Below are 13,814 nucleotides of genomic sequence, written 5' to 3'. Positions count from 1 at the left end.
GCCGAATTGGAATTTGGTAGCACAGACAGGATCTACTGCGCAAATCTGACTTGCGGCGTTTTTATACCCGCCCATCGGGACGCAGAGCGCGGCTCGTGTGATTCTTGTACTTTTGTTACTTGCATACGCTGTAAGCTGCTAGCCCATGATGGAAGTTGCAGTGTGGATGAGTCGAGACAAGAACTCCTCGAGTTTGCACGTGGGCAGGGCTGGATGGAATGTTTTGGATGTGGCGAGATGATCTTTCGCCACGAGGGCTGCAACCATATGACGTGAGTGCTATTCATCATTCCATATTCCAGTCTATCTGCACACGGTGCTAACCTTAGCAAAGCTGCCGGTGCGATGCTGAATTTTGCTACCGATGTGGCGTGAAATGGAAGGATTGCGATTGCGGCGACTGGGAACCTGAGCTTCTCAATCAAAGAGCTCAGCAGGTTGTTGAGAGGGAAGCTCTAGAGCCACTGGCACCGGCAGTTCGTCAGCAGCGTGTCGCATTTATGGCAAGAGAGCTGCAAGCTAACCATGAGTGCAACCATGGCGGCAAGTTCTTGAGGGTTGAACTCGAGCGGACACGCCGTGGTCGGCCTTGTGAGCTCTGCGGAACGAGACACTGGATTTATTTGTTGTCCTGCAAAGGCTGTCACTTAATGGCCTGCCAAGATTGCAGGCGCCACAGGGTATGATTGATATCGCTTCATTATTTATTGTGCATTGGATACTGGCCGCTAGGTAGACCAACGCGTAAACACTACAGTGAGGGACAATAATGCACAGGGCTGATCAGCGCAGATCAGGAATTACGGCAATGGACTCCACAGTCGGTGACGCGACGCCGGCTATAAACCATGATTAATTCCCGAAAAAAAAGAAAGAAAAAGAAATAGAATGGCTCTTGTCTTGTCGGCCTCCGTGCTTTAACTGCATTCTATAGCTTGCTCTGTGGAGATGCGTCGCTGCTTAGTCAATCTAACAAGGCGACGGTTGAACAACACAGTTGCCGGTGCATAGCCATGATTCATTCCTGTCTAAACCCTTCTATAGCATGCTGCTCTAAATCAACAGGTCTTAATTTACATTTATCTAATTCCTCTTTGTTCCCAATTACGCCAAGCCATCAACAACAGCAGATATACATGTATTTAATCATGAGCTTGGACTGGCACCGAGATGGCCGCTTTTGATGAAAAGTCACAGATCGCTGGCAAGAAAGCAAAAGTGGCAGTAATGCTCATCGCGAATACCTCAGCGTCTCGCCGCCGCGCCTACTCTTTCCTCGGCGTCCTTGGGCGGGCGACGCGTTTCCACGGCGTCCTTGGGCGGACGATGCGACTCGTCTTGTGTGTGGTCCCAGTCGGCTAGGGTAAGTTCCTCCTGACTGGCCGTGGTGGTATCGAGCCAGGGATCGGTGCGGCGCGGCGTTCTGCCACCCGACTTGTTGCTTTCAAGTTCAAACTTGGCACCGCTGCTGGCGCCGGTGCGGGCGCTGCCGGTTTTGTTTTCGGTGGCTGGTTCGCCGCGCAGGCGACGCAGCACGCGACGGAGCAGGTGCCGCGTGGTGGGCAGGATACTGGCAACCATGTAGATGGAGGGCTCGACGAGGGCGTAGATCATGGGCCCGCCGGAGGCGTACCAGGTGGGATCGCTAAAGAGCGGCGTGGTGAAGAAGACGGAGAAGCGGAGGGCGCAGGTGACGATGCCGAGGGAGGCGGCGAGGAAGGTGAGCATGAGGCCGACCTTGTCGGCGAGGGGCATCTGCAAGCGTAGCAAGATGGGCCAGGGGATGACGAGCATGACGACGTCAGTGACGATGCTGGGGATGCTGTAGAGCTTGTAGAAGAGCATAACGTCGCCACAGGAGCCGTCGGCGGGGTTGACGACCTGTGTCCAGAAGTAGCGAAAGGGACGACAGATGGTAAAGGCGAGGATGAAAGCGACGACACCCTGGAGGGCGATGACGGCACCGAGGATGAGAATGACGATGCGGTAGCGGGTGACCTCAAAGAGCTGGTGGTAGAGGAAGAGGGCGGCGAGCTTGGCGAACATGACGGCCGGAGTGTAGGTGAACTCGAGCACCTTGGAGAGCTTGAGCCATGTCTGGAAGGTGGTGACGGGGACGGCGTCGACGTGATAGCCGACGCCGCCGATTTGGGTCATGACTGGAGGGCAGCGTTAGCATCGATGCTGAAGGAGGACTTGTCGTCGGATGGGTGGGAAGACGGGCATCTAGACGTACGTATGCCTGCTACGGCACTCCCGAGACAAAAAAGGTAGCACAGGGTATTGCAGATGAGCATGGGATTGCCGATGGCTTTGGGGTTGTAGTAGCGGCTAGTGTAAAAGATGGCGAGGAAGAGGGTGTCGATGACGGCAAATGTGATGCTCACTCGCTGGTCAAGGTACGGATCGTTGGTCTGAGCGAGGTACTCTGGGGAGCCGCGTGTTGGGCTAGCCATGGTGAGAGAGCGTGTAACTATGCGAGCCTGTATGTAATTTTCATGCGCGCTGGGTATTGATGTGTGCTTGCGTATGCGCGGTCTTTGCGTGTATTCGGATGCCGTCTGTCGTCACCGCAATGATGAAGGTCATTTGCGTTGATCAAGTGGTCAGCGCTGCCGCACACGCTGCCGCACAAGTCCAGTCTTTTCGAAAATGAGATTGCCAACAATGCCTTCGCTGGCAGCGAGAGGGGAGCGAGACAGGCAGCGAGCCTCTTTTATCCAATTGGCTCGGGTGGTCGACGATGGGCCGAGAGCCAAGAGAAGCCCAAGAGAAGAAGCATCAGATGTTGAACTGGGAAGAAATGACGCGAGAATTCAAATGGTCTGGCCCCCCCGTTCTGTGTGTCTGTCAATATCGGACGCGGGGAGGGGGCCGAGCTGGCTGGCGCTGGTTAACGCCGTCGTGCTTATTATCCTAGGCGATGCCTGGTCCATGCGTGGGTAGCGTCAAGCATGGTGGTTCGTTGGCTCGCTGATTCATGGCATTTGTTCGCATATTAGGTTTTAGTCCCTGGCAATGCCAAAGGCTGACTGTAACACTTGTTGTCTCGGTTCGATTTGCGGTCGCCGAGGGTCGTGGCGCGCGGCGTGGCACGGTCAGGATCGTGAACGTCTCCACCACAGCTTTCTCGAGTCACAGGCATCAGACGGACGTGGGAGGACTGGTTTAGGGCAGGACCAGCAAGATTACAGAGAGACAGGGCCAGGGTGGAGAGTGCAAGGGAGACGGAGAGGCAGGGTTATTTTTTTTTTCCTGCTCAAATCGAGCATTTATTATTATTGAGGGCTGATTTGATTGAAAAGATTATCGACTGTTGTCTTATGCGCTGTGGATCAAGCCCACTGGATTGTGGCGGTGGAGGCCCGTCCGTTTGGCGGCTCCCGCTGGCTGCTAGTGGCTGTGGCTGCCCCCCCCCCTTTCCCGGCTCTTTGCCTGTTAGCTCTGTCTCCTTCTTTCCGCAGCTCACAGGGCTAATTACCTGGTACTGCCAAAACTTTGAATCAATTGCTTTCCAGCCTTCATTCATCTGAATCATCTCATCCATCCCTTGTCTCATTAATCATCCGTCCTCGACAAGCTCTCAACTCAATCTTCAACACCATCGCTGACCCCTTCCACACCACATCATGCCACCACCACCTCCTCCACCAATGTCAGCCGCAGCCACCGCGGAGACTTGCAGTCAGGCTGCCACCCTAACCCATCCTATTTTGAGAGCCTCTTTTTATCCATCTCTTCTCCAGCTGCGTCCCCGCTGACCTCGAATGCATCATTGTATTGATTGCTCCAACTAAATGGCGCCCTCCGACTCCGCCGCCTCCTCTTCATCCACGAAGCCGCTGCCTTCAAAAGGTGTGCGTCGTGCTGCATCTGGAACCAATCCGCACCACCATCACCATTGGGCTAAACAGATCCTCCGAATCTTTCTCATTAGCTTCTTTCTGGCCCTTGTCCTGTTTTGCCTCTCCCGCTACCGCCATCACATAGCAGGGATCGACGACATGGTCAACCTCGCAGCTTCCTTCACCTCCCTCGCCTGCTGTTGGGCCCAATTCGCTCTCCTCGGCACCGCAAATGCCCACAGGAATACCTCCAAACTCGCTGAAATTGTCCCGCGCCGCGATGTTTTGTATGTTGGCGGCGAGTACACCAACGTGACGGTACGTCTCCTCCCACCCACTCTGCCCATCATCTCTGCCCCTCTACGAGACCGATAATCTGACAGCAGTGTAACCCTCCTCCAAACAGGACCACACCACCAACACCGTCTCCTTGGCTCTCGTCGGTCAAATATACGTTGAGAAGCTCTCCCCGCACCCGCCGTTGTCCCCTCGTCTCGACAATCACCGGCCCCTGCCCATCATCTTCATCGCCGGCGCCGCCCAGACTGGCACCAACTTCCTCGACACCCCCGATGGCCGCCCCGGCTGGGCCGCATATTTCTTGTCCAAGGGCCACACCGTCTACCTCTCGGACCAGCCCTCGCGCGGCCGCTCCGCATGGCGCCCCGGCGGGGATGGTAGCTTCGGCACTATCGGTACCCCTCAGGCCGTCGCCGACATCTTCACCAACACGGCCCGCAACGGCAACCAGTGGCCGCAAGCCAAGCTCCACACCCAGTGGCCCGGCACCGGCCGCATGGGTGACAAGACCTTTGATGCCTTCTACAGGAGCCAGGTGCCACTGCAGACGAACCGCTTCATCAGTGAGGAGCAGAACGCTCGCGCCTACGCAGCCTTGGTCGACGTAGTTGGCGAGTGCATCGTCATCAGCCACTCCCAGGCCGGTGCATACGGTACGTTTACAGCAATAAAACCAACATCAACATCAACCTGATCAAATGTGTGAGTCATTGCTGACCCCAACAGGCTGGCGCGTTGGCGACCTGCGCCCCAACCTAGTCAAGGGCATCGTCCAGCTCGAGCCCTCCGGCCCGCCCTTCACCCTCCGACCCCCGTTCGGCAACGACCCCGCCTTCGCCTTTGGCCTCACCGACCTGCCCATCGGCTACGACCCACCCGCCGGCCCCAAGGCCGAGCTCATCGTCACCCGCACCGAGCCTGCCGTCGACGCCGACCATGACGACTGTATCATGCAGGCTAGCCCCGTCAAGAAACTCACCAACCTTGCCCGCATCCCCGAGCTCGTCGTCACTGGTGAGGCCTCCTTCCACGCTCCCTACGACTACTGCACCGTCGCCTACCTACGCCAGGTCGGCGTTAATGTTGAGTATGCCGACCTCGGCAAGGAGGGCATCCACGGCAACGGACACATGTTCTTCATGGAGAAGAATAATATTGACATTGCCGAGAGGGTCTACCGATGGCTCGAAAAGCTGTAGCGGCTTGCATGGAAGAAGAGCAACCGTTGACAACATTAATTTGGTTGTATATAGTGACATGAGCTGCATTGCATAGAGCACTGAGCCACGGTAACTTGATAGGTTATCTATAGACTTGACGACATGATAATGAAAGCATGAATGAGAATAACCATGACCCTTTCTCTTCTCATCCTATTTCTCGGCTTCTGGCGGTAGAATTTCCGTGTTAGTCGAGAGGTCAAAATTAAAGTTCAGCCCCAGGAGGGCGTGGCGACGGCGGCGGGAGGAGCCGCATCCGTGTTAGCCACAGGAACATCTGTTGGTCGTGATTGCTCGCACTTGGTTGACTGCCCGTCCGATTATTGGCGCTTTCAGTACTGCAAGTAAGATTCATAAGAAATTTGACATCATTTGCTGATTTCATTCCCAAGTAACCTATTGCACTTGGTCATCGAGCACTCCGTACAAAGTACATCATAATCTGTCCCCCTCTTTTCATGCACCTCGGCAAAAACAAAAAAGCAGCAAACATGAGAAATCATCGTCCGTTTCAATCCCTCTGCTCCACCGTATCCAGGCTGGCCAGAATGCAGTGCGCATTGACGCCGCCGTAGCCCAGCGCGGTGACGCCGACGCGGTCGCCGGTCTCCAGCCGAAGCTGCTTCCGCAGCGGCTGCACGACGCTCCCCTCGGCCACGCCCATCAACTCGTTGCAGTCACCCAGCTGCCGCAGCGGCGGCACCACGCCCCTGCTGACCGCCAGCGCGGCCTTGATGAGCGAGAACAGGCCGGACGCGGCCTCGGCGTTGCCAAAGTTGCCCTTGTTGGACCCGACGAACAGCGTGCGCCGCTGCTCCGTGACGCCGCCGGGAGCCCACGACGCGTCGTACGCGGCCACCGCGCGCTCCACGCCCTTGTACTCCAGCGCGTCGCCCACGCTCGTCCCGCTGCCGTGCATCTCCACGTACCGCAGCGCCTGCGGGCCGGGTAGCCGCGCATCCTCCATCGCCGCGCGCAGCACGCGCGCCTGCCCCGACGAGCTCGGCACCGTGAACCCGACCTTGTCCACCGCGCCGTCCGCCCCGACCGCATGCCCCTCCACGACCGCGTACACGCGATCGCCCGCCTCGCGCGCCTTTGCCAGCTCCTTGATCACCACCGCCGCCACGCCGTCCGCCGGCACCGAGCCGTCCGCGCGCGCGTCCAGCGGGCGGCACGCGCCCACGGGGGAGAAGAGCTTGCCGGCCGCGGTGGCGTAGCCGCCGAGCTGCGGGTAGGCCACAGAAGCGCCGCCGACGAGGGCGGCGGCGCAGTCGCCGGCGCGCAGGGCGCGGAGAGCCTGGTGGAGCGCGACGAGCGAGGAGGCGCAGGCGGCGCCGACGTCGGCGGAGGGGCCGGTCAGGTTGAGGCGGTACGCGGCGAGCGTGGAGGCGTTGGGGTCGAGGACGGCCTTGTAGCGCCGCTCGAAGGCGTCGAGGGGGAGCGAGGAGGGTCCGCCGCACTCGAGGTAGGTGTTGGGCGCGACGCCGACGAAGGTGCCGACAGAGACGCCCTCTTCGGTGCGAACGGGGATGGAGGCGTCTCGGAGGGCCTCCTCAGCGACCATGAGGAACATGCGTTTCTAAAGTGGAGAGTTGTCGTTAGTTGACGCGGCTTTAGAATGGTACAAGGGGTTGGGGGACATACCTGGGGATCTAGTGTTCTTGCTTCCTCTTCGGACATGTTCCAGTCACTCGCGCGGAAGTCGTCGAGACCGTTGATGCTGCCGTACCGCGGCACGAAGATCTCTCCCTCAGCAAGGTCTGCCAACTTAGCACCCGCGCCGTCGCTCGTGCTCACGCCGTCACGCTGGCCCATCAGCAGCTCCCACATGGCCTCGACCGAGTCGGCACCGGGGAAGCGGCCCGCCATGCCGACAATGGCGAATAGCGGCGCGTCCGCGGTCACAGACGTGCCGGCGGAGGAGTTGTTAGACGACGACTTGGGTGTGGAGGGCCGCGAGACGTCTGAGGCGCTGCTGCTGGGGGGAACGGAGCCGGTCTCGGCGTCGTCGCCGACGAGCTCGGCGAGGCGCTGCGCCTGTCGCCGGACTGTGGGGTTGTAGAAGACGTCGAGCAGGGAAATCTTGGCGTCCGGGTACAGGGAGACGAGCTCCTTGTGCAGTGCGGAGAGGAGGATGCTGTGGCCGCCGGCGTTATAAAAGCTGACATCCGGAGCCGGTGCGTCGCGGCACCCGAGTACCTTTTGCCACAGAGAGGTAACGGAAGCCTCGAGACGGCTTAACAGACTCGTGTTATCGGCGGAGGGGGACCGGGTTCCCTTCCTCGGGACTGTGGGGGTCTTGACCACCACGGCGGGCTTGGCCTGCTTATCAGCGACCCGGCTCGCGGAGGCAGAAGACGCAGCGGTGGTGCTCTCGCTATCGAACCGCCGCAGCACTTCCTTGTGGTCTACCTTTCCGTTGGCGTTGAGAGGCAGCCCGTCGACAGCCACAATCTCGGCCGGCACCGAGTACGCCGGGAGGTCGAGCGCGACGCGCCTCCGGATCGCCTCCGCGTCCACCGTCGCCGGGCACGCAAACGCCACCAGCCGCTCCTCGACGACCTGCACTGACGCGGTCGTGACCTCCGGGCAGCCGTCCAGGATGCTCTTCTCGATGGCCGCCAGGTCCATGCGGAACCCGCGCAGCTTGACCTCGCGATTGTTCATGCGGCCCAGGATGCGTAGCTTGCCGTCATCGGCGCCGACGAAGCCCCGGTCGCCGGAGCGGTACATCCGCGTCTCCTGTCCGTTGAGCTTGACCGTACGGAACTTTTCAGCGGTCAGCTCCGGCTGCGCGCGGTAGCCGCGGGTGACCTGCTGCCCAGCGATGCAGATCTCCCCGACCTCGCCGGGGCCGAGCACGCGCTCCGAGTCCTCCGGGCAAATGAGTAGCGTGACATTGGCATTGGGCAGACCAATGTTTGACGGGTCCGGCAGCGCCTTCCCATCCTCGATCGGCACCACGTTCTCGGTGGCGCAGATGACGGTCGTCTCGGTCGGCCCGTAGGCGTGGACCAGGTGCAGCCTCCGGCTCCACCGGTCGAGCAGGCCGGCGGAGGAGGCCTCGCCGCCGACGGACAGTGCGCGCAGCGACGGCAAGCGGCGGCCGTCCGGAATGGTAGCTAGCACCGATGGTGTGGTATGGAAGAAGTTGACGCCGTTGCGGTCCACCACGTCCGCTAGGTAGTCGCCGACCAGCAGCGCCGGGTGCGTGACGAAGCACAGCGCCGCGCCGTACGTCAGCGTCGCCGCCCACTCCAGCACCGACGCGTCGAACGCGAACGGCGCGAACTGCAGCACGCGCGACCCGCGGCCGACCCGCACCGCGCCGCGCGCCGCGCTCACGTAGCTGCCAAGGTTGCCGTGTTCGACTTCGATGGCCTTGGGCTGGCCGGTCGAGCCGGAGGTGAAGACGAGGTACGCGAGGTCGCTCGGGTGGGCGTCGGGGACGGGCTGCGGGCGGGCATCGAGGGGCAGGTCGGCGTCGGCCCAGACGGAGACGGTCCGGGGGGGCGCGGCGCAATCGGCGAAGAGCGCGTCGTCGAAGGCGTCGGAGACGAAGAAGCGGACGGCGGCGACGCGCAGGATGGCCTGCTTGCGGGCGAGCGGAAGTGCCCGGTCGAGCACGACGAAGCACGCGCCGGCCTTGTGCACGGCCAAGATCCAGGCGACCATGTCGAAGCCGGCGCCGAGCTGCAGCGCGACCACGTCGCCGCGGCCTGCGCCCAGGCGGCCCTGCAGGTGCGCCGCCTTGCGGTCCGACGAGGCGTCCAGCTCCGCGTACGTCATCTCCGTGCCGTCCTCGCCGCGGCACAGCGCCACGTCGTCCGGTTGCGCCGCCGCCCGGGCGCGGATCCAATCACACACGCGCGAGGAAGCCACGGCCTCGGCATCGTTCATGTCCGGTCCGTCGACGATGGTGGCCACTGCGCGGCCGCGCATGCACGGCAGCGAGGTCAGCGCAAAGTCGGGCGTTTTTTGTGACAGCTCGACCGCGTGCAAGAAGTCCACGCGGAGCGCATCCAGCGCCTCCTCGCCGAACACGCCCGGGTCGCTGATGACGCCGAGCGCCACGCCGTCTTTGTGCTCCAGGAAGCAGAAGAACAGGTCCCAGACGCCGTTGACCGGGTACAGCGTGCACCTATCGTCCGCCAGCCTCGGGCTCAGCGTCACCGCCACCTTGCTCGCCGCCGTGTCGCCGCTGCTCGCCGCCGCCGCCTCCACCAGCGACAGGAACGGGAACCGCTCGTGGCGCTTCGCCTGCGAGACGCCCCTCCCCACCAGCTTCACCAACTCCGCAAACGTAGCAGCGTCGCCGTCGCGCCGGAGGAGCTCCGACACGGGCTGCCGCACGGGCATGGTGTTGGCCATGTGCGACACGCAGCCAGCGAAGCGGGCCTCGCGCGCGCCGAGGGCTACCTGCAGCGTGCTGTCGTGGTGCGGCGCGGGCGCGGCGTGGCCGGCGGTGACGAGGCCGATGGCCGCGGTGGCTACGCGGAACCACGAGGTGCGGTAAAGCGCGGACCACGCCGCCAGCACGTCGTTGGGGAAGAAGGCCCAGGTGGTCATCTGGCGGTAGTCCCGGCCAGGCGTCGGAGCCGGGGTGGCGGCGTGGGTCCAGCGGTGCGGCGCGGTGTGGGCGATCTGCGAGAGCCAAAACGCCCGGGCGCTCTCGGCCTCGTCCGACCGCAGGTACGCCTCCTGGCGCTGGACAAACTCGCCGTACGAGGGAGCGGGTGCGGCGGTGGCGCTCTCTGTGCTTGCTGCGTCCTCTTCGCTCACGAGCTGCACGAGTTCCCGCGAGAGGTGGCTCATGCTGGAGCCGTCGACGGCAATGTGGTGGCCCATGGCGTAAACGGTGTGCGCGGCCTCGAGCCGGCCGCCATCGACGACGGAGTAGCTCTGGTGCACGATCCACTTGACGGGGAACTCGGCGGACAGGTCGAAGCCGCGTCGGAGGGCTTGCTGCATGCGGGCGTCGTCGGCGGCGATCTCGACGTTCTGGAAGCAGCCGTCGGGGTCGTGCACGGCCATGTAGGACTGGGAGGTGGTCTGCGCCGTGTCATCGATGTGAAAGGTGGTGCGGAGCATGTCGTGCTTCCTGCCCAGCTTGTGAATGTCTGCCTCACGTGTTAGTGCATGGATGCCTCACCATGATCAGCGTTCGTATCGTAGGGTCGTACTGTTGATGATGCTCTCGAGCGTGAGCTTGGAGCCTGTGAGGTCGACCTTGAGGGTCAGGTTGTAGTGCGTGGCCCAGGGCTGTCGGAGGTAGTCAACCCAGAGGACCTCCTGGACCTTGGAGAGGGGGATGATGGCCGAGAGGCGTCCCCGAGGGGGAGATAGCCGTAGCTGCTCTTGGGGCGGAGCAACTGGCCCTGTGATGAAAGGCATTGCCGGAATAGACATGATGATGGTAGTAAATTGTCTACGGCCAATGATAAAATGAGAAAAATGTTGTCGATATGAGAGATTCGGCTGCCTGCAAGACTTGACTGGATGGCCTCTTATATGTAGGCCATGGTCGTCGACGCAGGTGGGATCCTTGGCATGAGCAACTCGTCTACTCTCGACACATCTACCATCAAACCTAAGCATGCAGATTGATAATACGAGCGGATGGCATGTTGCATCTCGAGGAATCTACCGACATGCGAGCGCTGCTACCGCTCTATGCTGCCCCAGACAGGGAACTAAAGCACGAGTGTGGACAAATCATGACATGTCTGCAGCGGCGCAGCCGTATGCAGGTGCATGGAGAAGCACAAACTCTGAAAACAACTTTAAACCGAACGTAACCGGTAACGTTTTCTGCCTATCAGATGCAGACTAAACGAATGTTGGGCCGATATCACCGCAGCAAGCTTCGTGGAGTGTTCGAGCCGGGCAGGGCAATCTTGCAACTAGAGGTCATCGACAAATTCGGGAAGCCGGAGACTACGGAGCTTCTTCGCAGTTTTATTACGCCTCAGATGGCATGTTGCCAAGAACAAGTCCCATCCCTGTGGAGATGCCGCCTTGAAAACTCGAATTACGTCGCTTAGCATGCCGGTTCGGTAGGTTGGTACAGCCCAGCTCGACAAGCGCTGGTTACATAGCCGCGGGACAAGTATGGCTTTGCAGCAGTACGACTCTTGTTCGAGTGTGATCCGGATTTGTGAGTAGTTTTAGACTTGCACAAATTTTGGAAAAGTTATTATTAAGCGCTGTTCGTATTGGGGGGGGGGGGGGGGGGGTGGCCAGAACCAACGGCCGACGGGTCTTGTCCGGAGACACGCCCTGCTGAAGTCGTTTTAAGCTTCAGAGGTACAGTACTCTTGCAGCCTGTGCCAAGGAAAACCTTGTTTTCTATTTAGAACCGGGCTCCGCCGGCGTGCGTGGGAGGGCGGCAAGAAGATGCGTGCTTCGTGTGGGCTGCCCGACATGGCGGCTCAGCGCAGAGTGCGTTTGAGGAGAGAGATTGATAACATGTGATGAAAATTTTTGGAGGTGTAGAGACTCGCTGAATATTTGTCTCCCTGCCACTTTCATGAGGAGTACAGGCAAGTCCTCAGTTGGAGGCATGCTGAACGGATTATGGCCATCATGGGGAGGAAAAACAGCACATATCAAGGAGGAACATCTCGATCAATGGGCCTCAGTGATCGAGGCAACCACCAATCTCCCTAACTATCTCCCTTGATTTCCATTTATCCGTAGGCACTTTACATGTCAGCCACAAACACAACGTTTTCCCTGGGCAAGGCTCTAGGTCCCATGGTATAGAGTATTTGAGATCTTGGCCCCCGTGGCCGCCACCCGTGGAAGGGCGTGTGCCGTTTCAAGACACCTTGCCGATAAGCGGCTTTCGGGTGGATATATGGTCGAGTAATAAGGGACCAGCAGGGTTTGATAAGCTGGAATTGAGCAAGTCGCCGGCGACTTGAAGCTGAGGAAGAGCTCAGCCCCGACGGGCCCCGCGAGGCATTTCCCCGGTGTGATGAGCATTGTTATTGGCGCATTTGCTCCGTATGGACTGGTTATCATTAACAAGACTGCAGATTTGCGAAGAGTCAAGTATCAAAGGTTCCCGGAATAACTCCTGACTATTCTGCTTGTGCAGGTGGTGGTGGTGGTGGTGGATCGTTAACCCTGGGCGGCCAGAGTTTCTGGACGAGCTGACCTTACGAGGCGCCACTCCATCATTCCTATCAAAGACACAAAATGAGCTGCTTCCAATAAATTGATAGGATGATTTAGTCAACAAAGACAAAAGTCAATAGCTTGCACAGTTGGGTGGCTGTTTCCCTCCCCATCCTAGCCCCAGGCAAGGGACGGCGAACGCCAGATCGCGACAGATTTACGCACGAGCCGGTGGTCACGGCGCGGCTCGCCTTGCTGCCAATTTTATCCTCAGATGAACTTGTCGTAAATGATAGAAAAGCTTGGACGCCTCGGCAGATCCGTCTTGGGGGCCAGAACAGAACAGGGCGAGCCAAGCCGCCCCCGCTGGCCATGATCTTGACAGGTCTGCGACATCCGCAGAGCCCACCAACGTCAAACATTTTTGAAAGCCCTAATAGGCTATCGTGGGCTTTCATAGCCGGGGACGGCTATTCACACTTGTAATCTGCACGCACGCACACCAATACGGGCTGTGCCAAGGGGCACGATTACGAACGAGCGAACAAGCTCCGTTGTATCAGCTCGAATAAAGCTACCTAAATTAGAATTGCCCTCTAATTTAGCCATGTTAGGAACGCTGATGGCAGAAACTCGGAAGCATGGAAAAAATAAAACTTGGATGTTCGGTAGCCTGGCGAGGCTTGTTAGCCGGCTTCGAATCCCTGTGATGGATGCCCCGATATTGACCTGTCAAGCAGGGTAGTCTGGGAGAACGTACCAGGGTAGCCAGCAGGACATTATCAAATATTGGTAGTGTTCGCCACCATCGTCAATTCCTCAGCAGAAGGGGACTTTAAGTCCTCCAAGTAGAGATTCATTAATAATAGAGTATGACCGTCGCCCTTTCTATTGAAGCATTCTCCCACACCTTGTCACACACGCCCCGGTGGAACGCACAAGACCTATCGGTATGGGTCTTGCAATATCATACGAGTCATTGCGTACGGCAAGCCCACATCAATCTTAACGAGTTCATTATCGGCCCGCTCAGCCGGCCGCAGCCATCACTTGGCACCCGGCTTTGCTGGCCCCGGCAGCCGCTACGAGGCAAGCCGACCCCAAGCCACACCACAGCCGGATTTCGGGTGAACTGAACGAGTGCATAGTTGTTAATGAAAAACCACGAAAAAAAAATGCTGTAGGCAGTTGACGACTCACGGATCGAAACTTATCCCCTTTTCCACGCTCTCTACAAGGCAATCAGCTCTCTAGAGACGCCCTCTGGTGGTTGGTTGTCCAGACCTGGCTTCTCGCTGTCAAACATTGTCCCCTGGCCCAACTC

The 13,814-nt window shown here is 59.5% G+C and overlaps 3 protein-coding genes across 3 annotated transcripts; 1 reads left to right on the top strand and 2 right to left on the bottom strand.

Moving 5' to 3' along the window:
• Nucleotides 1–1,245: 1,245 nt before the first annotated feature.
• On the bottom strand, nucleotides 1,246–2,456 carry ISF_08538 (hypothetical protein; the record flags this gene model as incomplete). Its single annotated transcript, XM_018852141.1, has 2 exons — nucleotides 1,246–2,159; nucleotides 2,237–2,456. 2 exons carry the CDS (start codon nucleotides 2,454–2,456, stop codon nucleotides 1,246–1,248), a joined length of 1,134 nt encoding a protein of 377 aa, XP_018700741.1.
• A 1,548-nt stretch (nucleotides 2,457–4,004) lies between these two features.
• ISF_08537 (hypothetical protein) lies at nucleotides 4,005–5,344 on the top strand (the record flags this gene model as incomplete). The annotated part of the gene is made up of 3 exons (XM_018852140.1): nucleotides 4,005–4,163; nucleotides 4,252–4,798; nucleotides 4,872–5,344. 3 exons carry the CDS (start codon nucleotides 4,005–4,007, stop codon nucleotides 5,342–5,344), a joined length of 1,179 nt encoding a protein of 392 aa, XP_018700740.1.
• A 532-nt stretch (nucleotides 5,345–5,876) lies between these two features.
• Nucleotides 5,877–10,777, bottom strand: ISF_08536 (non-ribosomal peptide synthetase; the record flags this gene model as incomplete). The annotated part of the gene is made up of 3 exons (XM_018852139.1): nucleotides 5,877–6,947; nucleotides 7,013–10,488; nucleotides 10,552–10,777. 3 exons carry the CDS (start codon nucleotides 10,775–10,777, stop codon nucleotides 5,877–5,879), a joined length of 4,773 nt encoding a protein of 1,590 aa, XP_018700739.1.
• Nucleotides 10,778–13,814: the final 3,037 nt, after the last annotated feature.

Source organism: Cordyceps fumosorosea (assembly GCF_001636725.1).
Source record: "Cordyceps fumosorosea ARSEF 2679 chromosome Unknown scaffold_31, whole genome shotgun sequence".
In the NCBI taxonomy this organism is placed as follows: domain Eukaryota; kingdom Fungi; phylum Ascomycota; class Sordariomycetes; order Hypocreales; family Cordycipitaceae; genus Cordyceps; species Cordyceps fumosorosea.
This window is presented reverse-complemented; position numbering and strand designations above follow the sequence as displayed.